This window comes from Empidonax traillii, unplaced genomic scaffold (assembly GCF_003031625.1).
Source record: "Empidonax traillii isolate 1590-97213 ecotype Southwest subspecies unplaced genomic scaffold, ASM303162v1 scaffold703:size332946, whole genome shotgun sequence".
In the NCBI taxonomy this organism is placed as follows: Eukaryota; Metazoa; Chordata; class Aves; order Passeriformes; family Tyrannidae; genus Empidonax; species Empidonax traillii.
The window spans coordinates 273056-297963 of record NW_020955896.1 but is presented as its reverse complement, the minus strand read 5'-3'; the positions used below and the strand labels follow the sequence as shown (position 1 = coordinate 297963).

General features: G+C 38.1%; 1 protein-coding gene across 4 annotated transcripts in view; it reads right to left on the bottom strand.

Moving 5' to 3' along the window:
* TMTC4 (transmembrane and tetratricopeptide repeat containing 4) overlaps nucleotides 1–24908 on the bottom strand; it is a 58849-nt gene that overhangs the window by 7047 nt on the left and 26894 nt on the right. The window contains exons 8-17 of one of the 4 annotated variants that reach the window (XM_027900071.1): nucleotides 20306–20467; nucleotides 19311–19513; nucleotides 16017–16188; nucleotides 15801–15932; nucleotides 8466–8545; nucleotides 8185–8292; nucleotides 7924–8065; nucleotides 7121–7235; nucleotides 6524–6636; nucleotides 23–92 (exon numbers count right to left, since the gene is read on the bottom strand). In XM_027900071.1, coding sequence (XP_027755872.1) covers nucleotides 23–92; nucleotides 6524–6636; nucleotides 7121–7235; nucleotides 7924–8065; nucleotides 8185–8292; nucleotides 8466–8545; nucleotides 15801–15932; nucleotides 16017–16188; nucleotides 19311–19513; nucleotides 20306–20467 — 1297 coding nt within the window. Of the gene's footprint in view, nucleotides 1–22; nucleotides 93–2624; nucleotides 3178–6523; nucleotides 6637–7120; nucleotides 7236–7923; nucleotides 8066–8184; nucleotides 8293–8465; nucleotides 8546–15800; nucleotides 15933–16016; nucleotides 16189–19310; nucleotides 19514–20305; nucleotides 20468–24908 lie in introns of those variants that run through there. The other 3 variants (XM_027900073.1, XM_027900074.1, XM_027900072.1) reach the window with 3 other exon arrangements.

The following is a 24908-nucleotide window of genomic DNA, read 5'->3' as shown; positions in this document are numbered from 1 at the left end:
TAAGAGATAGAAAGGCTCTTACCCAAATTACCATGATAACTGGCAGCATTTGGATTGGCTTTAATTGCCTTGAGGAACAAAGCTTCAGATTCCTGAATAATTTAAAATAACAGTCAGCAGGACAGTCTACTCTCATTGTATTTAAAATAACGCCAAATTTACCCTTGATTGTAATAAAAAACCCTCGAAAACTATGTCATATAGATACGATACCAACATATAAAGCCTTCATGATCCTGTAGCTCAGGTGGCTGCAGCCTCCTGAAAACAGTAATAATGCTACAGATAAGTGCCATGCTTTCATAGGCTGCTATTATTTTAGCGGAAAACTATTAGGCACTAGCAAAGTTTGCAAAACTGTTTACTTAAATTCTTTTTTTTATAGTTACAATACTCCCTCAGCAAGTATTCAGAAAACAATTTACTGCTAAACTAATTCTCTGATTAAAACAATTTTATTTTTCCAAACTGCTGCTAATATAGCTAGCTTTTTCCCAGAGCATATTTCCTGTAAAGGTTTAAAAAGTTACACTCCCCCAATCCAAATCGAGCATATTTACTCACTTACATGCAAGTTTAGATATTTGAGCAAATTTTACAATGCTGTGCTGAGCTTTAGGGAAAGTTGTTCATTCAGTTTCAATGCAAATGACCTGAAGATAAAATTACCTCAATGCCATAGGCTTCTCTCTGAATGCACATACTTGTTTGGCTGAGGTATGTGAGAACAATAACCTGGAGAAAAATCCTTTCCTTTGCGCTAAGCTTTTACTACTTAAAATAACACAGCCTCTACTGAAAAAGAAAACCTGTCAGCCAGATTTTTGGTTCCACCATCTTCTCAAGTGAAGCCTGAAGTAAGTCTCTATAGTTCCCCTTCAGGGAAAAAGATATTTCTGATGTCAAGATTGAGTCCCTCAACTCCGAGTGACTTAAGAGCTTTCCCTTATGTCCATATTCAAACCCAAACATCATGGTCCTTTCAAAGCATTGCTGAGCACAGCTGAGCTGTCCCTCTCAAGCCAAGAGAGACTCATGCAGAAGGTGCCTTCATTTTCTCATGTCAAGGAAATTACAAACCACAGGGTTCTCAGAGACAGTCCAGTGAAAGGCTACAAAGATGATTAAGGGACTAGAGCATCTCTCTTATGAGGAAAGGCTGAGAGAGTTTGGCCTGTTCAGACTGAAAAGAGATGACTGAGAGGGAACCTCATCAATATTTATAAGTATCTGAAGGGAGAGTGCCAAGAGGACGGAACCAGGCTCTTCCCAGCAGTGCCAAGCAATAGGACAAGAGGCAACAGGCAGAAACTGATGCACAGCAAGTTCCACCTGAATGTGAAGAAGAACTTCCTTCTGTGAGGATGACTGAGCACTGGAACAGGATGCCAGACAGGCTGTGGAATCTTCTTCCCTGGAGATATTCAACACCTGCCTGGATGAAATACTGTGCAACCTGCTCCAGGTTAATCTGCTCTAGCAGGGAGTTTGGATGAGATGATCTCCAGAGGTCTCTTCCAAACCAACCATTCTGTGATCAATTCTGTTTCAGGAGAAGGAATACTTAGATAGGAGTTAAAAAGGGAACCATATGTCTGGAAATTTATAGGGTATAAGATTCCATAGTGCCAGTTTTAGCATTGCTTTCCTATGGCACAAGCAATTGCTCCAGCATTGTCATACCCAGACAGTTCCTGGTATGCACTATCCATGACCAGGCAACATCTCCAAGAATTGAGACTCCACAACCTCCCTGGGTAACCTGTGCTTGTGTTTGGTCACAGTAAAAAAGCACTTCCTGATGTTCAGAGGGAACATACTTTGTTTTGTTGGGCCCATTGCTTTTTGTCCTGTCACAGGGCACCACTGAAGAGAGCCTGGCTCCATCTACTTTTGTCCACCCTTCAGATATGTACAGTGAGATCCTCCCACTGAGGCTTCTCTTCTCCAGGCTCAACCGACCCCCATAGAAAAGATGTTCCAGTCTCTTCATCATCTTTTTGGCCCTCTGCAGAACTCTCTGGGAACTGGACACAGGACTTCAGGTGTAACCTCACCAGTGGAGAGGAAGGATCCCCTCCTTTGACCTGTTGGCAAAAGGCAGCACTCCTAAGACAACCCAGGATATCATTAGCCTTCTTTGCCCCAAAGACACATTGCTGGCTCATGTTCAAACTGGTGTCCACCAGGACCCTCAGATGCTTTCCTGCCACTCAGTTTGGTGTCATCAGCAAAGGTGCTGATGGTGCCCTCTGCCCCATCATCCCAGTCATTAATGAAGATGTTGAACAGGATTGGACTGCTGAAATATCGCGAAGTTCAACAAGAGTAAATGCAAAGTCCCACATCTGGGATGGGATAACCCCATGCAAAAGTGTGGCCTGAGAAACAACCGTCTAGGTAAAAGCTCTATAGAAGTGGATCCGGTGGGCCTGGTGGACAGCAAAAAGAATAAAAGCCATCAGTGTACCCTCAAAAAATGACCAATGACATCCTGGGCTGTATCAAGTACAGCCAGCTGGTCCAGGGAAGTAATCCTTCTCTATTAGCACTTCCAAGACCACATCTGGAGTTGTGTTCAGGTTGGGGCTCTCCATTACAAGAAAGACACAGACATACTTTAGTGAGTCTGGAAGAGAGCCACCAAGATGGTCAGGGTTTGGAGCACAAGACAGACACTGAACAGCTGAAAGAACTGAATTTCTTCAGCCTTCAGAAGAGAAGGTAAAGGGGAGCCCTTAGTGCTGCCTACAACTCCCTGATCAGGTAAGACAGAGAAGATGAAAACAGACTCTTCTCACATGTCTGTGAGATGGGATGAGACATAATGGATGCAAGCTGGTATATAAGAAATTCCAATTAGATAAAAGGATAAAAAAAACTGTTTATTTTTTTTACCATAAAGTTGGTCAAGCACTGAAAGATGCTGTCCAGAGAGATTCTACAATCTCTATCCAAAAAGATATTCAAGATTCAACTGGAGCTGGCCCTGGTTTGGGTCAGGGGTTGAACTGGATGACCTCTAAATGTTATTTCCAGGCAAAGTTAACCCATGATTTCCATGTTTCTCAGTCACCTGAGAAACATATTGAGAGTCAAAAAATTGGCAATTTTTGCAAGATAACCTCCTCTTTTTGTACAACTCTCCAATCCTAAAAATCAACAGCGGATTGGCACCTGAAAAAATTAGGTAATCATAAGTCCCATGAAGTTATATTTTTTTTGCCCTGCAAATTTTAGTATTTTGGTCTAATAAGTAAATCTCTGTTTTCTTCACTGGCCAAGTTAACAGCAATCAAAGTAAAAGATTTACTGCTCAGTTAATTCAGTCCTGTGCCTAAAATGGCCACCTCCACAAAAGAGAAGCACCTAATGTACAGACGCATATCCTTTCACTGCTGAAGCACAATGGGACAACATGTGCAATGCACTTCCAGAAAATTTAATGAAATAGATATTCAAGAGCTGGCTGCCATTACCATACATCTCCAACTACATGCTGAAAACATTTTTATCACCACTACTTTGCTCAGCAGTAGTAGAAGCATACTGGTTGATTAAAGGCTATTTAAGGTGCATCATATTCATATTACTGTAGGTATATGGAGTAAATATACATTCAGTACATCAGTGATATTTCAAATTGCTGCATCTTGCCAAATCTTTAAGTGTTGCCAAGAAACTTTCAGGCTGCATATAGCAAAGGCCTGGGGTAAGCACACTGTATTCCAACTGCTGCCAAGGCCACAAAATTGTAGTCTGGCTGTATTTCAAAATGCTGAATGGTTTCAATTTATTGCACTTTTTACAGAAAAAGCGTAGATACATACATAACAAAAATACAGCATACACATTTTCAAAGAACTAAAGATAGCTTGGTTCTTCATCCACTGAGATAAGAACAAGCGTTTAAAGGAGAACTCTAACTTGGTATAACAGATGTTAATTAAAAAACCCAAACAGAACCACAGAAACAGCTCATCCTTAATGTGCTTTTCTTTCTGAAACAATAAATCATTCATCAGTAGATACAAACAGAAATCTAAAAGGTTTGTGTTTTTGGTTGGTGACGCAGGAAAACTATCTTCTGCTGGAAATCAAAGTGCGTTTGAACTGAAGAAGAATGTTGTGTGCTTATTGGAAGGAAATCTTTCACAACATAATAAAACCTTTTTGATGCAACGTCTTTTAGAATAAGAGATAACAAAAAAATCCTCAGAACAAATCTTCCTTTACTGCAACAGAGCCAATGTAACAACTTTTATACAGACACATAACAACTAACCTAATAAATGAAATGCCTGAGGTTATACAACACATCAGACACAGCAAGGCAGCACTCTGAAAATTACCTCCATCACCTTGACAGTCCACCCCCCTCCTCCCCTCCAAGCCCATTCAATGAAAATCCTTGAAGAGCCATCCACTTCTCTGTTTTTACGTGGTGAGGGGGTGGACAAGAAATCTGAATTTTCCATGCTTTTAATTGTCATTTAGCATTCTCCCTCTTAACTTCCCCCCGTATCTCCTCTTTCTAGGTGATGCAAAAATACAGCTGCTGAGATCATAACCTTTGTGAGTGAGTCCACTTTCCAATTCCCTTAATTTGCTCTTCCTGTTTTAACACAAACCTACTACTCCATATTGAACTATTAAAACCCTCACTGGCTCCCTGCTTTCTTCCCTGGGCTCTGCTATTCCTTTTGCTTTATTCAGGATGCTGACTTGAAAGCTTCATTTTCCCCTACTATTATTTCTGCTTTGTCTCCAGCACATCCTCCTGCAGCATAATGACCTTTCAGAGCTGGCAATCAAACCCACTACCTCCTTTTTTATTTTTTAAATCCACTAAGACTTATCTTTCCTGCACCTGGAGAAGTTTTCTAGCTTGTTTTCAACTTCACTTTCAACTTATTTCATAATAAATGCTCTTTATTCTGTCATGTTACATCCTCTTCTTGATGAATGACTATACAATTCTCTATTCTTTCACAGTCATGACTCACCAAAATAATCCTAGCAATTACCTCCTTCATAATCTCATCCCTTATATATTCTAGAAGTTAATTTGTATCCTTCTGGAACTTTGCTAAATTAACCTAAAATATATTTTTATAACAGTCTCAGGCGGAGAGATAAAAGTAATTGAGTGTACAGGAAAAAAAAACAGCCAGTTTAGAAAAATAGGGTGTTTAACAGCATCAGTAATGCAAATAAAAGCAATTGCTGGCTTGTCACAGGCCCTGGCTTCACACGTGGACAGGTCAAGATTCCACAGCTGAGCAATACTGTCAAAATTTAAGTGGCCACAGTAACTGGTGGAAAAAACGTATCTATTTTAAGAATCATAGGATCGTTAAAGTTGGAAAAGACCTTTAAGATATCAAGTCCAACTGAAAACCCAGCACCACCATTAAACCATGTTCTCAAGTGCCATATCCACATGTTTTTTGAACACTTCCAGGGATGGTGACTCCACTACTTCCCTGGGCACTCTGTTCCAATCTGTTCCAATATTTTACAACCCTTTTTGTGAAAAATTTTCCTAATATCTAATCTAAACTTCCCCTGGTGCACCCTGAGGCCATTTCCTCTTGCCCTGTTGAGTTTCACACCACAAAATCTTCTTACTTTGCATATAAGTGAGGATGTTCCTTTAGTCCTGCTAGCATTATCTCTATCAAAAAGACATTAAACCCCCCAAAAGCCAAGGTTCAGTAAATGATGTTTTTCTGAGGAACACCAAAAATTTGATTATTAATTTGTTCCCTATCACATACATAATATCATACACTGACTATGGAGCCAATTAAAACAACTAAATATATTAACTGTGTATGATTTATTCTCTGTCAGCTCATACAATTCCTTTCGGAAAATAAATAATTTTTATCAGTTTCATTACATTTCCTACTTGCAAATATAAGTAGCTAATGCAGAGGTACCACTCACAGGCTGATCCATACATTGTTCAGTGTATGGACTTTCTCTCATAGTATTCTGGGATTACCTAGGTACCCCATCCTCAATTTGGGATTAACAGATCTGTGTAACTCTATTTTAGATAGCATCTGAGGCAAGGAGGCTAGAACTCATACGAGGTAATGGTACATCTTGCTTCCTTTACATACCAAAAGGACCAAGACTAGTCTATCCCATCTAATTTGGATTCCTGAAATAAGGCCTCTAATTCAAAGCAGGCCCTCTCCCTCGGCAGTGAAGCAACACAAGACCATAACTGCCCTCTAGTGTGCTTAAGAGCCTATTTCCTCCACTGACCACTGACACAGTGTAGGGTAGCAACATTTGTAACCCAGGCATCTAAAATAAGGTGGGATAAACTTAGGCCAGAATCACACACCAATACTGTGACAGAAGTCTGGTTATTGAAAACCTGGTTACTGAAGCAATAGCAATGGTCTCCTCAAACGGTTTCTAAAAAAAACTTAGGTGGAATTTAAATAAGAAAAAACCTAACCAAACCAACACAAAACCCTCCAGTCAAAAAGCTCTAGTTACCTACCTTATATTTTTGTGATTTCCCTAGTACGTTTGCCAATGAAAACATAAGGGAATGATCATTAGGTATTAATTCCAAAGCCTCTCTTCCAACTGCTTCTGCTTGAGCTAGATTGCCTGCGAGACCAGGTAGGGGTAAAAGAGAAGGCATGTTTTAACACAGCTTTATTAGTTGCTTTTCATGCTGAAGCACACATATTTTATAAAAAGCTGATTGCATGAGTTTTTAAAGAAAGCCAGGTATCACACACAAATGTAAAATTCCTCAGACTAAGACAATAGAAAGTCTTCATTTTGTTTTCAACAGATAACACCTTCAGAAGAACAACAAAGCACAAAAGATTAAAAAGTTCTGAAATTTGGTCTATCATACAAACATGCTTGCACAATGATGGTATTTCAAGTAAAGATCAGAAATTCAATTTATGTGCTGGATTTCAAGTGATGCTTTAAAACCACTGAGCCAGAAGGTATTCTTATATTATTAGAGAATGCCTGGGTAGCCAAAGAAGAGGTAGAGCTCCTTAAGATATATACAGATAAAGCTTTAAGTTTTCCTAGACACTGAATTATTCATTAAAACATTAGAATAGGCTTTTACCTGTGTTATCAAGCAATATTATCATATTGTTCCAAGCCAAACTATGCTCTGGTTTCAGGACAGTAGCATTCCTCCACGCATTCAATGCATCTATATGGCGATTCAAATCTGCATACTGAAACGAAAAAAAAAACCCTGCAATTTTGCTATGATATGCTTTACTTTCCTATCATGCACTGAAAGAACTGAAGAGCTGTTAATGTCTCATTCCATTCTAGCAGGACTTGTTTTTACAGATAAAAGTAGAAATTTAAAAAGAATACTATGGTAGTCCGGAAGATAAGAGCGACATATACTGATTTTCCTCTGATTTTCTCTGGGAACGAGGCTTGTCTTTAAATATGCGTGTAACAATAGGATAGGGAGAAAAATCAGCATAAAATTTAGAAATCTACACAAGAGGATTAGTAAATATTTAATATAAATATTTCCAAAACTCAGATTTGAATTTCTCAGAATAGTTCTACTACCAAACAATATACTAATGAGTGCAAAACAGTCTAATATTGGGAAATATATTAAAAAAAAAGGCACCAAAATCTGTATTTTTGTTTACACCTCTTTATATGAAGAAGGAGGACTACCAAAGGCTGTATGGAAGGAAGTATACCAGGAAAGCAATAGGAAAAGCTACCAGAAGTATGAAATCATCCTGAAATACAATACAAGCAAACTGGAATAACAGCTTTTAACAGTACAGCAGAATTATATAAATAAATAAATATATATATATATATACACACACACACATACAGACATGGACAGATTTCAGTCATAGCTATCATTTATTCAAAAGCACTTACCAACCGCCCTAAATTGTAGTAACAATCTGGATATTTTTTCCTATGTTTAATTGCTGTCCAGTAGCTTTGCTCTGCCTCTTCAAATCTTCTTAAACTGTTCTGTACTATTCCTAGATTCATCCATGCAGCAGCAAAATCAGGTCTGAGCAAATTGGGAAAACACACCGAGAGAGGACAATTAAGCATTTGAAACACAAGATCCTATTGTATTATTTCAGCTCAGTTGGTGCAAAACACTGCTTAGCATTGTTCTAAACATACTGTATTTGTACAGCTAAGGACAGCAACTCCTCTGCTTCGTGGAGCTCGTTTCTTTCTTTCAGAATATTTCCAAGGTTGTTCATGGCATGTACGTATTTCGGATTCAACCTAAAATTTAAAATTTAAGAGATGATTATTATGTATGGGACATGTATTAATATATGCAAATTGCTAGCTCTGCAATGCTGCAGAACATGAAAATGAATACCTAAGCATTTTCTTCATGTTGAACATGAAAGCAATTTTAGGACAGATCATTAAAGCAGTAAAATTCCTAATACCTTACAGCTTCTCTGTAGTATTTGATTGCAGCACTTTGATTTCCTTTGTCAGCCAGGTTTTTGCCGACATTGTAGTGCACCTGAAAACATAGATGGACATTCTACCAGATGCCAAACAGTCATAATATTTTGAGGAGCCAAATAGCTAAAAGTTCCTTCTCCAAATAGAAACAGTCAGCATTTGTGTCATTCACTGCTGGCTTTTGGTGTAGGCTGATACTTAAGATTGGACAATGCACACAATGAAGACAGTAAGACAAAATCTGAGGAATAAAGTAATAAATCAGCTTGCCTGTTACAGCCATTTAAGAAAGATTATTCATTTCCTGGTTTTAGAAATGAGGTCACCACACTTCCTACAAGATACTTTGTATGGAGACCTCCTGTTCTTAATTTCATTTATTTGTCAGGTAAGTAAGAGAAGGTCTGACTCAAATCAAATAGCAGAAGAAACAGAAATGTGTTGATTACACTTTGCTTTCATTGTAGCCTAAACTAGAAGAAACTCAACATTCACAGAAAAGCTAAGTTACATATTTCAAAAACAAACAAAAAATAACAGACACAATTGCTGTCTTAGGATAAAAACGTATTGAAGACCATTTCTGAAATTATGTGTACAGCAATATGTTGAAGCCCTTGCCTGTTGAAAGAAGGAAGGATTGATCTAGAGCTTTCAGGCTACAAGGAAGAAGATACATCATCTGAACTTATGTCAAGGTCTAGATAGGAATAAATGTATTTCAGGACAAATCTGAGAAGACATCTCAAATCCTACTTCAAGACAAATCTTCTTCATTACCTGGTCGGTAAGTACTGAGAGTGCTGATTCCTGAAAAGAGATTTCTCAGCAACTAGATCAGGACTCATTTAGGTTGAATACCTTACTATTTGAAACCAAACTGTATATACTTCATTTAAAACAAACACACATTTTAATTTCTTCCACACTTTAAAAAATCTAATTTAAATCTCTTCAAATACACCATGCAGGAATAATTTCAGATTGAAGTCCAAAAAGACAGGTTTGTAATGCACTTAGATAATTCTAATTCACCTTCTACATTCAAAAAAAGGATTTTATCTGATGTGTCCATCACCTGAAAAATCCTAAATGCAGTTGGCACAGTATCTGGGACCTATTGATCCACCACATAGAATTATGTTTGAAACTAGGTGGTATGATATTTATTTTTTGAATTTCGTCTCTATATATGATTGTGACTCTGCAGTAACATAACATCAACAAATAAAGTTAAGAACATTTTCCATGCTTTTTCGAATGGGCGAGAAAGTATTTCACTGGTTTTATGGACAGTAAACATGCTATAAAGCTTACTAAACATTCACAGAGGCGCTCCTCACACTGTAGGATATAAAATAGCACACAAATTCAGCATCTCATAAAAGCAATTCTAGCACAGCTTCCAAGAAAAAAAAAAAAGTCCTGGTACTTTCATTGTACATGCATAAAAATATGACAAGGCCATGGCAAAGAAGCAATGGAATGGTACGTTTATATCAAGATATAACCAAACATAAAGATCAGCTGACGGTGTCAAAAAACTCCAAAAGATAGAATAACATTTTCCCAGGGGTCATTAAAGTAAAATGAAGTACCCTGAAAGATGTTTCTTAGGACTGACTTGTATTTGTATATCTCTTCCAGAAATTTTTCAGAACACTATAACATTCTTAGCAAACTGGATTGCTCTGATTATCTATGCTGAAGTTTACATATTCAAAATTTATCCAGATAAAAGATACATTGTGGCAAAACAGAAGCAATAATTAAGGATTTCACTGAATAATGTATATTAGCCCATAAAGTACCTGACTTTACACTTCAATATCAACAAACAAAATTAGAATTAACTTGATTCAATTTCTTTTTTTAAGAAGCTTTATGAAAGTTAATTTTTTTAAACACATTTTGCAAAAGTCATAAGCATTACTGAAGAAAGAAATCTGACTGAAGACCAGGGACAAAGCAGATGAGAAAAATCTTGGTATACACCAACCCCTCAGAGTCTTTCACATGTAAGCTGTCTTACGTTAGGAAACAGCATTTCACTTTCTGAATTTATTTTTCTCATTTTTTTTAAACATATCATGTCTTAATACCCATTTTTATCTCAAAAGTAGTAGCAGCAAGAATATTTTTCTCATGTTAAAAGAATTGTGCAGTCTGCAGAAACGTGAGAGAGATTGATTCTCTCAAGTCAAAGCATCAAATGAAATATTATGTGCACGCGTATGTTTGTGAACTGAACTAAAAAGACTATTAAAACTGATACCACAACTGTTTAAACAAACTACTGGTATTTTCAATGGTGTACTTATTTTGTCCTCAGCTATAGCTTCTGTGTGAAAAGAAATGATGTTTCTATACAATACTTCTGAAAATGAAGAGCTCCTTGTTGTATTTGTTTTCTAATTTCTCTTCAAGAGAAATGGTAGCTTTAATTCCTCTTAATATTATGGTGACAAAGAAGGGAAGAGAAGAAGAACTAAACCAAACACAAAAAAAACTCCCCAGCCTACGATAAATATCCGAAACCAGTTCTACAATGTATTATCTCACTTTACTGGCCATGACAGAGAGATGCCAAGACCAGCCTTTAGCTCACCCAAACCAGGCCTGCAATAACTACCTGCTAAGCATCTGCTAAGCACAAGACTGTAACTCTCCTTGACTTCTCCTATGATCTCTCCCTGTACAACAAGGGGACACAAGTGCTTTGTGGGAAGCACTTGGGGTGGGAAGAATTTGGTCTTTAAAAATGAGGGGTCTTTAAAAATGAGTTTTTTTAAATTTCATGTCTAGAGGTGTGGTTCTTCTGCTTTTGGCAGATACTGTGCATGCCAGCCTGGAAGGGAGGATTTTCCTTTCCTGGTTAAACATTTAAGAGCAGGCATTGCAATTCATTATTAAATGATTAAATATTAACTGGAAATGATGTATTACATTATACACAGATGCTTCTTTATCAATCTTAAACAGGCAATTACTTTACAGTAATAGCTCTAAAAGGAGCATTTCTCAGGGATGCATAACAACAGTATTCTCTGAAATCAGGGCAATCAGGTAAAAATACCCTAGGGTCGAACCTACTTGATCTCAACAGACACGTGTTGTTTAAGCTAACATAACCACAGCACCAGAGCCTAGCCAAAGAACTGGCTCTATGTATCTGTCTGTTTGCAACACCTCAATCAGCCTAAGAAGCCAGTACAAAAAAGAAAAATCACTGTATATTATTCTGTGTTAGAGAAACACAGTACTTGAACACTTATTTAAATGCTTAAATATGCACACACATTTAAACGAGAAAGAAAAATTATATTTTTCTGTACAAAAATAAAATTACCGTAAAACTGTTTTTATGTTTTTGTTTTTACTCAAAGCAGCTATTGGAGGATATTAAAATGTAGTATCATCTTCTGGGAGGTACATGCCCTCAGTTGGAGCACTGCTATTATCACCAATTTTATTCTCTCAACCTAGGTACTTGTAATCACCTTTTCAGCAAATATGAACATTTGCTGAGGATGGAAACAAAGCACAGATGTCAAAATTTCTTCAGAAACATGCAGATGCTTCTGTTAAATGCCAGCTTCTGTCATCACTCTTCTCTTTCTTCTACGACTGAAATTATATTTTCCAAATAATAATAATAATAATAATAATAATAATAATAATAAAGCTTTTTGATATTGAAATCTTGTTTGTGTAGCTAATGTTGTCTAAAGGCTCTTCTGCATGACTGTGCTTGTATACACAAAAATTGATATCCAAAATGGTGGCAAAACGCTGCAAATACCCCCTAAAAACACAGCCCAGAGCACTCAAAAGAGGAATGTTTTGATATACAGCATTGAAAAAAAAAATCTCAGTATCTAAAGGAAATGCTCTCTAGATCAGCTTCCTTAAGGAACAAAGATCAGACCCTTAGACATCACTAAATCTTGTTCTGTAACAAAGAGGTTTTACAAGACCTTTTAAGAAAGTACAGAAAGCAATCTCACAAACTCTTACTGTACGATTTTGGTATTAGCATAGCCTGTCTCTTGTATAAACTTGTATCTCCAGTAATTGCAGATTGCACAAAGCATCAAGTGCAAAGTTACTTACCCTAGTATTTCAAGGCAGACAGTCAGTAACCTTCTGTTGGGAGTATTGTAATTTTCTTGCTTATTATTGCTGAAAAGTTGCTACTGAAATGGCTTTCCAAAAATTATGTTTATTATTTTCTATCCTTTAAAGAAAAGCCAGTAGCAAGGAGAATGGAGAGATTACATACAAAATAACAGCAATTTATAATCATTTACATTCAGTTATCTGAAATCTAGGAAAAGAAAATTGGTGGCTGTGTAGACACATATGCTCTAGTTGTCAGGACTTCCTTTATCCTCAGTGGAAAGAAACAGACAGATCTAGGGTACAGTCCTGGCTTATGTCAGTCATTTAGTCCAAGGTGCTAAACCACATGCTAAAAGAAACAGTTTCTTCTCCCCAGTTATATAGCAAGGCTGACTGACTCACTCGGATGTAGATATCTAAAGCTAAGGACATAAATCCAAGCCAGTAGTCTGATATGGTGAAACAGTACTTATGCTTTTATCACAGTTTGTAACTAGATATTCCAGTGCTTCAACAAAGCACTCCAGGATGAACTCACAACATAATGACATCAAATGAAAAGATGCCAAATTGGATCCAGTGAGCTTTTTATGTCTGTATTGCTGAAATACCCTAAATGTATAAACTGCATGATAGGAGGAAATGGAATCAATATACAGTCACCTTCGGTTCATCTAAAGACAACAGTACTAAATATATTCAAAACATATACTGTTTCAGTCTAATGACCTTTGAAACCAATATAAGTGCAGGGCCATGCATGTTCAAATGTGTGATGAGCTCCTAGACATACTTAGCCAAGATCAGTAACATACTTCTTTCTCTCTCTTAAAACACCCCAGGCAAGTAACCAATCTATATATTATATCTATATTTAAATATCTTAATAACATTTTAAATACAATTTAAAATATTCAAAACATTAAAAAAATCTGTATTGTATCAAAATCTTTGTGATTACATTATAGTACCTCATTATTTCCTATAAATTTTTTTATCACTGGGCAACATTTATTAAAGTTGATCCTAAATTTCATCTCTTGAGCCAAGTGCATCATCACTGAAGGCAGCAGATTCACTCACTACTATGCCAGACAATCTCATTTAATGCAGTTTCCTCACATCTATCTAAAGATACGTTTAATGAAGATGAGTCTTGAAATTAGAGAAGGCAGTGCTGTTACTACTTGTTATTTAGAATTCGAGTAAGTTTACTCTATGCTTCTCACACAGACAATTTGGAATTGAAAAGAGCTGTACCACAAAACATGAACAGCTTTTGTTGCTAGTTAAAAGTTGAGATTTTGAAACCCTGCTACATAATAGAAGTAAAGCATGACCACATTACACATATTAAATACGTTCCAAGAACAACAAGAAAAAGCTATTATATATGTTCCATTCTTTGGTCTTCACCAGCCTCCCACTGAAATAAATGGGTCACTGAAAGAAAGTCCTGTGGAGTAATTTTTAAAGGAAGGCTGCAATTTCAAAGACAACAACAGAAGATGAGAACAGAACCTAGTTCCAATTTTTACATTTACCTTTGTCAAAATTGAATAAATACAGCTGAGTCCATAAAGAAAAGAAGAGATTGGATTTCACACATGTGCTCTCTAATATTTTTGCCCAGGAAAGTTCCCTAGTACTGTGATTTCAAAGTTACTCCTTGAGCAAAATTGGAATGTGAGCCTACAAACCCCTCCCTGTTCACATCACCATGCTTCCCATTTGCATGAGCTGTCACCAGCAGAAATACAGCTCAGGCATGTCTACAGAGGCCAGTGTTGACAAACACAAGCTCATTTTCCCTGTACATTCATTGGCTTTAAATCAGCTGCATTAGTTCAGTAGCTTGCACACAGCTTATCGACTCAAGCACAGTACTGTGGGAGCAGAGCTACACAGCTTCCCAGCCAGACATGGCTGGAGTCCAAAGAGTTTGGAGCACAGGCAAAGAGTGCGGATCTGTCTAAAGCACTCTTACCATGGCAGATGGATGGAGTTACACACAAAGAAAACAGATTGCATTTGCTCCATTTATAGTATGTGCTTGTCATCCAGAAGACAAGATATACTGAGGTCATCGTTAAAAAGAAGATGGCTGCCTACCACTGCCACACAATAAAATACAAAAGCTCTTTTCCTATGTATTAAAATCTGAGATTACTGAAAGACACCACCATGCTGTAAATATTGGCCATAAATGTTTTTTACAGCTAACTGTTGCATATTTGTATCCCAGTAAATGCTACATCTATCATTCTCTTTTGCAAAGTTGAGAATTCACAGGTTCCTTTTTAAAGTCTGTGTCTTGATCTGTATTGTCTAGATACCAGTCTAGATTACAGAAATCTTTTAACATCAATGTATTTTTATTGACAAGCTGCACATTCCCATTCCCAGGCTCTTCTAAGAGAGTCTCTGCTAAAATTCAGACAGCATCACACTCTTGGCTGTCAAAGGACTGCTGTGGAGGTCACCTCTGTTGGCAGGCTAGATTCAGTCTCCGATGCCAAGCACTGCTGTTCAGCTCAGTGAAACATCCTATCCAGTCCCACCTCTTACTTGTTCCCTCACTAAGCCTTGCAGAGAAAACTGCAGTTTTCCTCAGTGCCCATGTCTGAAGACTCTAGCCCATTCAGCCACTTCAAAAGAGCAGAGGTGGGAGCAAAGATTTTACCCCCACATCCTGAGATTACACTGATGAGATGGTGCTTTGTCCTATAGCTGTGCTGGCTTTATATACCACTGGAAGGTACACAAAAAAGATTCTAAAAACAGCATAGGCATTATTCAGTTGAATACATTGCTACAACTTACTTAGCTTCTTTTTGACATTTTTGATGCAATAACTTACAATTATATGCACAATTCTTTTAAGTAGATTTTATCAGCAGTACATTCAATTTAATGCCTTTCCTGAAGTGCATTCTCCCTCCTCCCTCACCTCCCCACTCCCACCTCCAAGTTCTGAATCACAATATTGTAATTTGCACTGTCTGGTATTTGAGTATGCTACCACTGTAATTTAGGTGTCTGACATGTCAATGTCACTCTTGCACCAAGCAAGACTGTGAATAACACTGTAGTGGAATATATTAACTATGCATAGCACCTCCTTGACCTCAAATTTCAAAACACTTAAAAAAAAAAGAAAAAAAATTATTAGAAGTCCATGAGTGACTTACTTTTGCATTCAGAGGGCACACAGACAGTGCACTCCTAAAAAGCTGTTCTTCTGACCTCCACTGACTGCTGCGGAGTGCACAGCGCATAACATTTATCAACAAGATTCCAAGTACTGCCACAGCAAGAATTTTCTTAAGGAAAGAGAGGAAAGTTAAGAAACAAATCTTTCAATTGAAGCACTCCATCATCAGCTTAACTGATTGTTTTGATGGTACCTTTTTCTTGGCTTGCTTACTCAAGAGACTAAATCCATATGTAAAGAGAATACAATATCCAATACTGGGGAGGTAGATGACTCTCTCTGCAATAACAAATCCCACCCGGAAGAATAGATTGCTTGCAGGAAGAAAAGGGATAATAAGAAATCCAAGTCCCAGTGTAAGGATTCTGCAAGCAAGAAACAGATTCCCAAATTAACCACAAATAATAACAAAATATTTCCTTTTTTTTTTAACAAAAGCTACCTTTTCTACTTAACAAATAAACTTTAAATAAACATTTAGAAGGATGTGCACATGGAACAGGGCATTCAAACACAGTCTTTGAGAGCTACTAACAAGATCAGATTAAATTTCAGTGAGGTTTTGACATTTCATTCCATCAGGCATTTTTAAAATCATTGCTGTAATTTTTAGAAAAGCAATATTCGTGCTTCCAGGCCAGAAAATAGCCCCATTACACATTAATTATATAACTCCAATTTAAAATACACAGGCAGGAAAAGTAATGGTAAAAGCTACCTGTCTATTTTTGGAACTAGTAAGACAGTAACGGGAAAAAACATACATCACTGTTAAAAAAGAAACCTAGGTGCACATCCAACTGAGAGAGCGTTCTCTTTCCTAACAAACAGATCAATAGTAGAATCCACTGTGGTTAACCACTTGAAAGTTAGCAATCTAAGGTCTTTCTACAGTCAGCAGAGACACACACTTTTCAAGGGCAGTTTGTCTTCCTTGTTTGAGGTATCGAAGTTAGTGCAGCAGGTGACTCTTTGTGAACTATACAGAGCTCAGACAAATGAGACTAAGTACCTCAGTTTTACAGACCTAAGGGAATAAGAACCTCAGGCCTGGGTCAGGTATTTCTTTCAAAGGTTGCAGGCATGACGTCTTTACTTTTTACTACAAACTGTTTAGCAATATATGCTTACTGAGTGCGTTTTCACTAGCAATTATGACACCACTTGTAGCAAGAATTCCAACCCCCTCCAAACTGATTTATTTGTGCAAATAACTATGGGAACAGCAGGAAGGCAGGCAGGTGGGCTGTTAACATTTGAGGGGATGAGAGGGAATAGATGAAATTACAGAATACCACAGAAAAGAAAAACATTTTCACTCTGAACAACAGAATGACCTATGTTGGTGATAAAAGGAATACTGTGGAAAATGTGGGTCCTCTCTGGAAGAAAATGGGAAACCTGGTTACCCAGGACATGGAGAAGGCTGAGGTACAACAACTTTTTTTGCCTCAGTCTTCACCAGCAAGTGCTCCAGCGACACCGCTCGAATTACAGAAGCCAAAGGTAGAGACTGGGAGAATGAAGAACTGCCTGTTGTAGGAAAAGATCAGGTTCAAGAACATCTAAAGAACCTGAAGGTGCACAAGTCCATAGGATTTGATGAGATGCATTTGTGGATCCTGAGGAAACTGTTGGATGAAGTTGCTAAGGTGGTGCTAAGCCCCTAGCCAAAATATTTGAGAAGTTATGATGGTCTGGTGAAGTTCCTACTGACTAGAAAAGGGGAAACATAATCCCCATTTTTTAAAAAAGAAAAAAAGGCAGAAACGGGAACCTACAGGTCAGTAGATCACTTTTGTGCCTGTCAAGATCATAGAGCAGATCCTCCTGGAAACTATGCTAAGGCACATGAAAAATAAGGAGGTGATTGGTGAAAGACAGTCTGGCTTCACTAAGGACAAATTGTGCCTGACAAATTTTGTGGCCTTCTACAATGGTGTTATAGCATTGGTGGATAAGGGAAGAGCAACTGGTGTCATCTACCTCGACTTGTGCACAGCATTTGACACTGTTCCGCATGGCATCCTTGTGTCTAAATTGGAGAGACATGGATTTGATGGATGGACCACTTGGTGAATAAGAAATTGGATAGACTCAAAGAGTTGCAGCCAATGGTTCAATATCCAAGTGAAGCCAGTGACAAGTAGAGTTCCTCAGGGGTTGGTACTGGGACCAGTTCTGTTTAACATCTTTGCTGGTGACATGGACAGTGGGATTGAGTGCACCCTCAGCAAGTTTGCAGGTGACACCAAGCTGTCTGTGCAGGACACACTGGAGGGAAGAGATGCCATCCAGAGGGACCTTGACAAGTAGCCTAGTCCAAACATCATGAAGTTCATGAAGTCCAAATGCAAGGTCCTGCACCCAGCTGGATAGAAAATGGATTGAGAGTAGTCCTGAGAAGAAGGACTTGGGGTGTTGGTTGATGAGAGGCTGAAGACAACCCAGCAATGTGTACTTGCAGCCTACAAGCCAATCATATCTTGGGATGTATCAAAAGCAATGTGACCAGCCAGCTGAGGGGGGTGATCCTGCCCCTCTACTCGCTCTTGTGAGACCCCACCTGGAGTGCTGCATCCAGCTCTGGGGTCCCCAGATAAGGAGGATGTGGACCTGTTTGAGTGAACACAGAAGAGAGCCATGGAGATGATCAGAGGGCTGGAGCACCTCTCCTATGAGGACAAGCAGAGAGAGTTGGAGTTGTTTATCCTGGAGAGGAGAATGTTCGAGGGAGACCTAGCAGCCTTTGAGTACCTAATGGGGGCTACAAGAGAGCTAGACAGGGGCTTTTCAAAAGGACATGTAGTGTTAGGACAAGAGCTGATGCCTTTAAGCTGAAAGACAATGGGTTTAGATTACATCTAAGGAAATTCTTCACTGTGAGGGTGATGGGGCACTGGAAAAGGTTGCCCAGAGAGGTTGTGGATGCCCCATCCCTGGAAGCGTTAAATGCCAGGATGGATGGAGCTTTGAGAAGCCTGACCTCATAGAAGGTGTCCCTGTCCATGGCATGAGGACTGGAGCTAGCTTATCTTTAAGGTCCCTTCCAACTCAAACCATTCTATGATTGAGAAGTTGAAAATTTTTAAAGAACTGAAAGGCACATCTCCTCTCTCATTATTAGGAGAAGATTAAAGGAAATGATGACTTGTAAGAAGTAAGGGCAACAACATACACAATTTCCTACTGTGTTTTGAGCACATATTTTTACCACCTACAGTGTTAAGGATCTCAAAATACCATTTCAGGAGAAAAAATAGAGCAGCCATCCATGCCTCCTCCTCCAACTCTGTTTCCCACTAGTCGGTATACAGTGATGGGCCCAAATTGGGATAAAACTGTAATGACAGCTATAAATATTTATTTGAACTGCATTTGCTAGACACTGGTTCCACTGAATTGTTAAAATTATCACTAGTGGATTTAACAAAATAATACTGTACTCAAGTTGGCCAGGCATTTAAAATTCATCACTGTCTCTTACCTTCTCTTATGGCTGTCTTCTGAGCACAGAGCTTGGCATATCAGACCAATTAGGCAGAACCAAAGTGCTGCTAGTGCAATTATCCTCCAGTCGCTGACGGATTTAATGAGGGGTATGCAGCCCATTGACCAATCAAAACACAGCCACCAGGGACACAACAGCAACCATGCATTCAGGGAATAGTAGTAATTATAGTTTATAGCCTGTCAGTCAAAAAGAAAACAAACATTTATTTGATACTAAACTTGAGGGGGAGGGGCAATTTTAGTCCTTCTCTCTTCTCTCATTTCCCTTATCACAAAACATATCTTATACAATAAAGAGGCCATAAATACTTTTACACTACAACTATTTACATATACATTTCCTTTAGAGCTGTGAAATTAATTTTTTTTAAAACATAGCTAGGTGGCTCTCTTGTTCAGAGCAGGGAAATGCAATTCTATGCTTCCCAGCCAATACCCACATGTAAAAAGAAGCATCTCCTACAGGAGAAAACATCAAAAAAGACATCACCGACTGCCTTCGTCCTTCATTTTCCATCTCCAGAAAGAGCCTTAATGCCATCAGAGGTATATAGCCAAGACATAGTCTAAATACATCAGACTAGAACTTAATGCTATTTTCTTCAATCGTGAAAGAACAGATGAAAACTCAAGCACAGTATGTGGAAAAGGGATGAAAATCAGCAAAACCTAATTTCTTGCATGCATGGCAAAAATAGTGCATAAGTGGAAAAGTACATCAATGTGTACAGCGCATGCTAAATTGAATGCAAAGGATATGCAAGGTATACTAAAAAAATTGCAGAAAGGTATATTAAAAAAATTGCAGCAAATCCTCACAGGAGCACAAGTGAAGGTGACTTATCACACATGCTGAAACTTAAAGATTGCCCACTTTATTGTTTCTTTAAAGAACAGAAAATTCGATTTTATGACAAAGACAAATGTTCTGAGCTGGTCAGAAAAAAAACAAACAAGTTCATAACTTACTCTCATAAACAGACTGTCAGCAAATGAAGCTGGGTTGTCTACTTCAGTGAAAGCCGGTGGCCCTGTGCCCATAATCCTCCAGCGTATATAAAGTATACTGGCCCCTCCAGACATCAGGAGAGTTATCCTGAAAAGCAGCCCCTTCCTTAACTGCCCAGTGTTCTATATGAAAGAAAGAAAAAACACCTCACATAGAAATGTTATTTGTTCTCTTACCCACTACATTCACGTCCTTTTCACCTCGATCTCAGAAAGAAGATGTTATTCCTGTGCATTTTTGCTATTACAGTTGACATTTTTATAGCAAAATATTTTTTGCAAACGTTTGAATTTCCTTCTCAATCAAGAAAGAAAACTTCTTTATTCAAGAAATCTCTCCTCTACAAATCCTCAGTAAGTCTATTGCTGATGTAATTTTACGTGGTAGTTTCTGATAGGGAATTTGTGCAGAATACAGCCTTTAGTATACAGCCTATTAAATTCATCTATCTTTTCTTTCTCAAATGGAGAGTGGTTACTTTGTGAACTTTTGTTTTAAATAGCTATATCCAATTGACTGCTTGTTACGGAAAGTTTTTGTCCACTTAGGTCTCTTCAGAGGCAAAATGCATACACCAAGAAAACTGCACAGTTAAAAACTGGGAGGAATTAGAAACTGAATTAAAATTTTCACAGCCCAAAACATAATTAAAATCCAATGCCAGACAGGCACTCAAATCACTTAGTTCAAGGTAAAATAACCCAAGATTAAAAAAGAAAATTGTATTTGATCTACATTAACTCAGTTGATTTAGATCACATTTTAAAATATACACTTTAGGATCTAAAGAAGATGATTCACAGTAAATATAGAGAAGTGATGGCATAGAAGCTAAATTTGACAGACTTTCACATTTTTTTCCCCATGAAGTATAACACATATAATTTTCATAAATGGAACGAAAACCACTGTACACTGTAGAGGTTCTTCAGGCTTCACCAGCAGAGACTGGAAATAGAACCATCAGTATAATGATATCCCAGTCACAGCTTTAAGATGCAAATCCAAGCTTCCAACACCCCATCTAGGTAGCGAACAGTAACTCACGTGGGAAATTAAGGACAAAGCTTCTCTTCTGACACCCTATATTAAAGTGCTGTAGAGCTGCCTCAGAATTCTCTGAAATATGATGGCTGAAGTTATTTTATGCAGCCTCAACAAGTCATCAGAAAAGCAGATGGAGTGCTTCTCTGAAATGAGAGATCATTTGGTCCACTTCTCTTTCTTGTCTACACATAAAAGTGTAAGTAAACTGTGGATTTTAACAAGGAAGAGTTGACTGGAGCCTAAAAAAAAAATGGTCATGCAATTTCAAGTATTATCCTTTATTCCTACTTTCCTCCCTTAGTCTATTAGGCTTCCATTCCCTTTTAAACCTGCTCTAATAGTTACACATGATCAGTTCTATGTCCTTGAAGGGAGCTGGCACACTAATAGTTTTTACCTCTTATTGGAATATGCTCTTTAGCAAGGACCACAGTAGTTTTTTAGGCAATCAATATTAGCTATGTCTGAAATAAAAAAAAAAAAAAAAAAAAAAAAAAAAAAAAAAAAAAAAAAAGTTGGCATACTGCACAAAGACAGATATCCAGTAGTGCCTTGTCTGAAGATATTTATTCTCTAAAAAGATGGAAAAGTTAAATTTAAAAATAATATTCAGATGGCTTTTTAGTATTTCTAGTTGACCACAGTGTCACCATAAAATATTTAGCTGAAAGCCTAAGGATAAAGAAGTCTGTAATTCTGATTTTACGTAAGTTAGCCTTTGTGCTCAAATGATTGCTTCCAACTTGGACATCTCAGTATCCAAAGTCACAACAACGAGGATTTAGGAACGGTTTTCCTATAAAATGGCCTTTGGAATAAAATTGTGCTATGAAAAAAAACACATAGAGAAAATTTATAACTGCCTTATAACAGATTAACTACATAAAACCTCTTATCCAGGGCTTCAATTCATTTAACAATACATGCTGCTTCTTAAAGGCTAGATTTCACAATCGACACAAAATCTCTTAGTAGGTAGAATTTTGAAAGTGGAAGAAGTGTTTGCGTCTTCTTTGATTTAGAGCTAACTCAAATCTGGCATGAAACTGAAACCTGTCTCAATCGAGAAGAAAAAAAAATCTGCAAGGAGCATTTAAGATCTGCTCTTCAACAAAACAAAACAAAAGAATCTTAGATACACTTCCATTATAAGAGCAGAACAGATTTTTGTAAGTAACAGGAGCTAAAATTAATTAATTCTATCAAAAGAAGGCAAAGGCATATTTGATGTTTTCTTCACCAAGACAGAACTGTCTAAAAGTCACCAAACAGAAGCATTACACTTTGAGCTCTTTATGCTTAAAGAACAATCCTCCAAGAAGGTTTGACTCTAACACATTTCCCAGAATTATAGTGTGGTTTGGGCTGGAGGGGTCCTCTAATCATCACGTAGTCCAGTCCCTCTGTCATGGATCTGCCTCTAGATGAGGTTGCTCAAAGCCCTATCCAGTCTGGCCTTGAACACTTCCATGCATGGGGCATCCATGACTTCTCTGGGTAACCTGTTCCAGTGTCACACTACCCTCATTGTAAAGAATTTATTACTCGTCAAACACTACAGCACTCCTAGAGAGGTGATCTCCCTGGTGCCCTCTCTTCTCCAGGCTAAACAACCCCTGTTTTCAGAGGGAGAGGTGCTCCAGCCCTGTTCTCATCTTCATGGCCCTCCTCTGGACTCAGTCCAACAGGTCCTAGTCCTCATGATGTTGGGGGACCTCCAAGCTGGATGCAGTACTCCAGGTGGGGTCTCAGCAGGATGGAGTAGAGTAGACGAGCAGAATCATCTCCCTTGACCTGCTGGTCATGTCCCTTTTGATGCACCCCAGGATATTTCTGGGCTACCTACACACATTGCTCAGTCATATCAAATTTTTCATCCATCGGTACTCCCAAATTCTTCTCTGCAGGATTGCTTTCAATCCATTCATCCCTCAGTCTATAGAAATACTGGGGACTGCCCCAACTCAGGTGCAGGACTTTGCACTTGGCCTTCTTGAACTTCATGACATTCACACAAGCCCACTCTCTTCAAGCTTACAGCATCACTTCCCTCAACTGCAGCACTGAGCTTGGTGTAATCTCTAAATGTGCTGAGGGTGCACTCAATTCCACTATCTATGCCACTGATGAAGATATTAAATAAAATTAGTGTGAGTATGAACCCTTGAGGACATCACTCACTTCGGTTTCCACTGGACATGAAGCCATTGACTGTAATTCTTTGATTGCGGCCATCCTTTACCCATCTGACAGTACATCAGTCAAACCTGTCTCTCTCCATTTTAGCAACAAAAGTGTTAGGAGGGACCATATCCAAGCCCTTGCAGAAATCCAGGTAGATGGCATCAGCAGCTCTTCTCTTGAACACTGATGCAGTCACTCCACTGCAGAAGACACCAGATTAATCAAGCACAATCTTTCCTTGGTGAAGCCGTGTTGGCCATCTCTAATCACCTCCCTGTTGTTCATATGTTTTGACTTAACTTCCAGGAGGATCTATTCCATGATATTAACAGGCACTGATAAGAGGCTGATTGGCGACTTATTCCACTCTCATTATACAGCAAAACTCTCCATCATTCCTATTTGCTGCCTGGAATACTCCTGTATCCCTCACTTAGTCCTTCTTAGTTAAGTCTACTGTTTCAGTTTTAGAGATTCCACTTTCTGTGATTTCCCCCTGAAACTCCTCACTTTACTCCTCGCAAAGGAATTTAAAAGTCCCCTAGGCACTGTGTCACTCAGAAACAGGAGTGAGACTCCTCTGCAGTGAAACCACTGATTGAAGTGAAGGATATTAAAGCATATTCCTTTGCCACGCTGAATCTTGGATGGGAGAGGCAAATGACTTCGCTGTTCAACAGTAGTGATGTTGTAGTAGGCTGTTGGTCTATTTGGCTATTATCATTCATTCATCTGAGGCTGATTGTTTCTGTTATTTGCTTGCCAATGCAAATACTACACGCCAGACTCCACTTGAGATAACACTAGATAAAGTGGTATTAACGAAAGAAAATCAATCCTTAGCAATACTGGATCTTACATATTTTTTTTTATTTTTCAACTCCAAAGATACTAGGAAGCATTTCCTGTTGGGTAATTTTTATTCTGAAAGAAACCCAGTGTAATACTTAAGTGAAATTAGCAAAGTTAAACATAGTAATTTTCTTACTGTATTTTTCCAAATGTCTTAACTATCTCACTGAGAATCTGAATACATCTCTCCCTCTCTTTACTCTGACCAAACTATGTTAAAGTACCATTTAAGGTTTATTGCTACTGACCCTGGAAAACTTGTTGCATCAAGCAGTCAGCTCTTCCATACCACATTTTTAACATACTGTTGAGAAAACTGTGGAATGGATTTCACTATCCAATGCAATTCTAACAATACCCCATTACTGTTCATGTTGCTGAGAAGATGTCATAGCACATTGCCTTACAAGACTGACTGAAAATACCTTTTTTGGTGTTTAGCTTTTATTTTTAAAAATCTTAACAACAAACTGTGAGAAG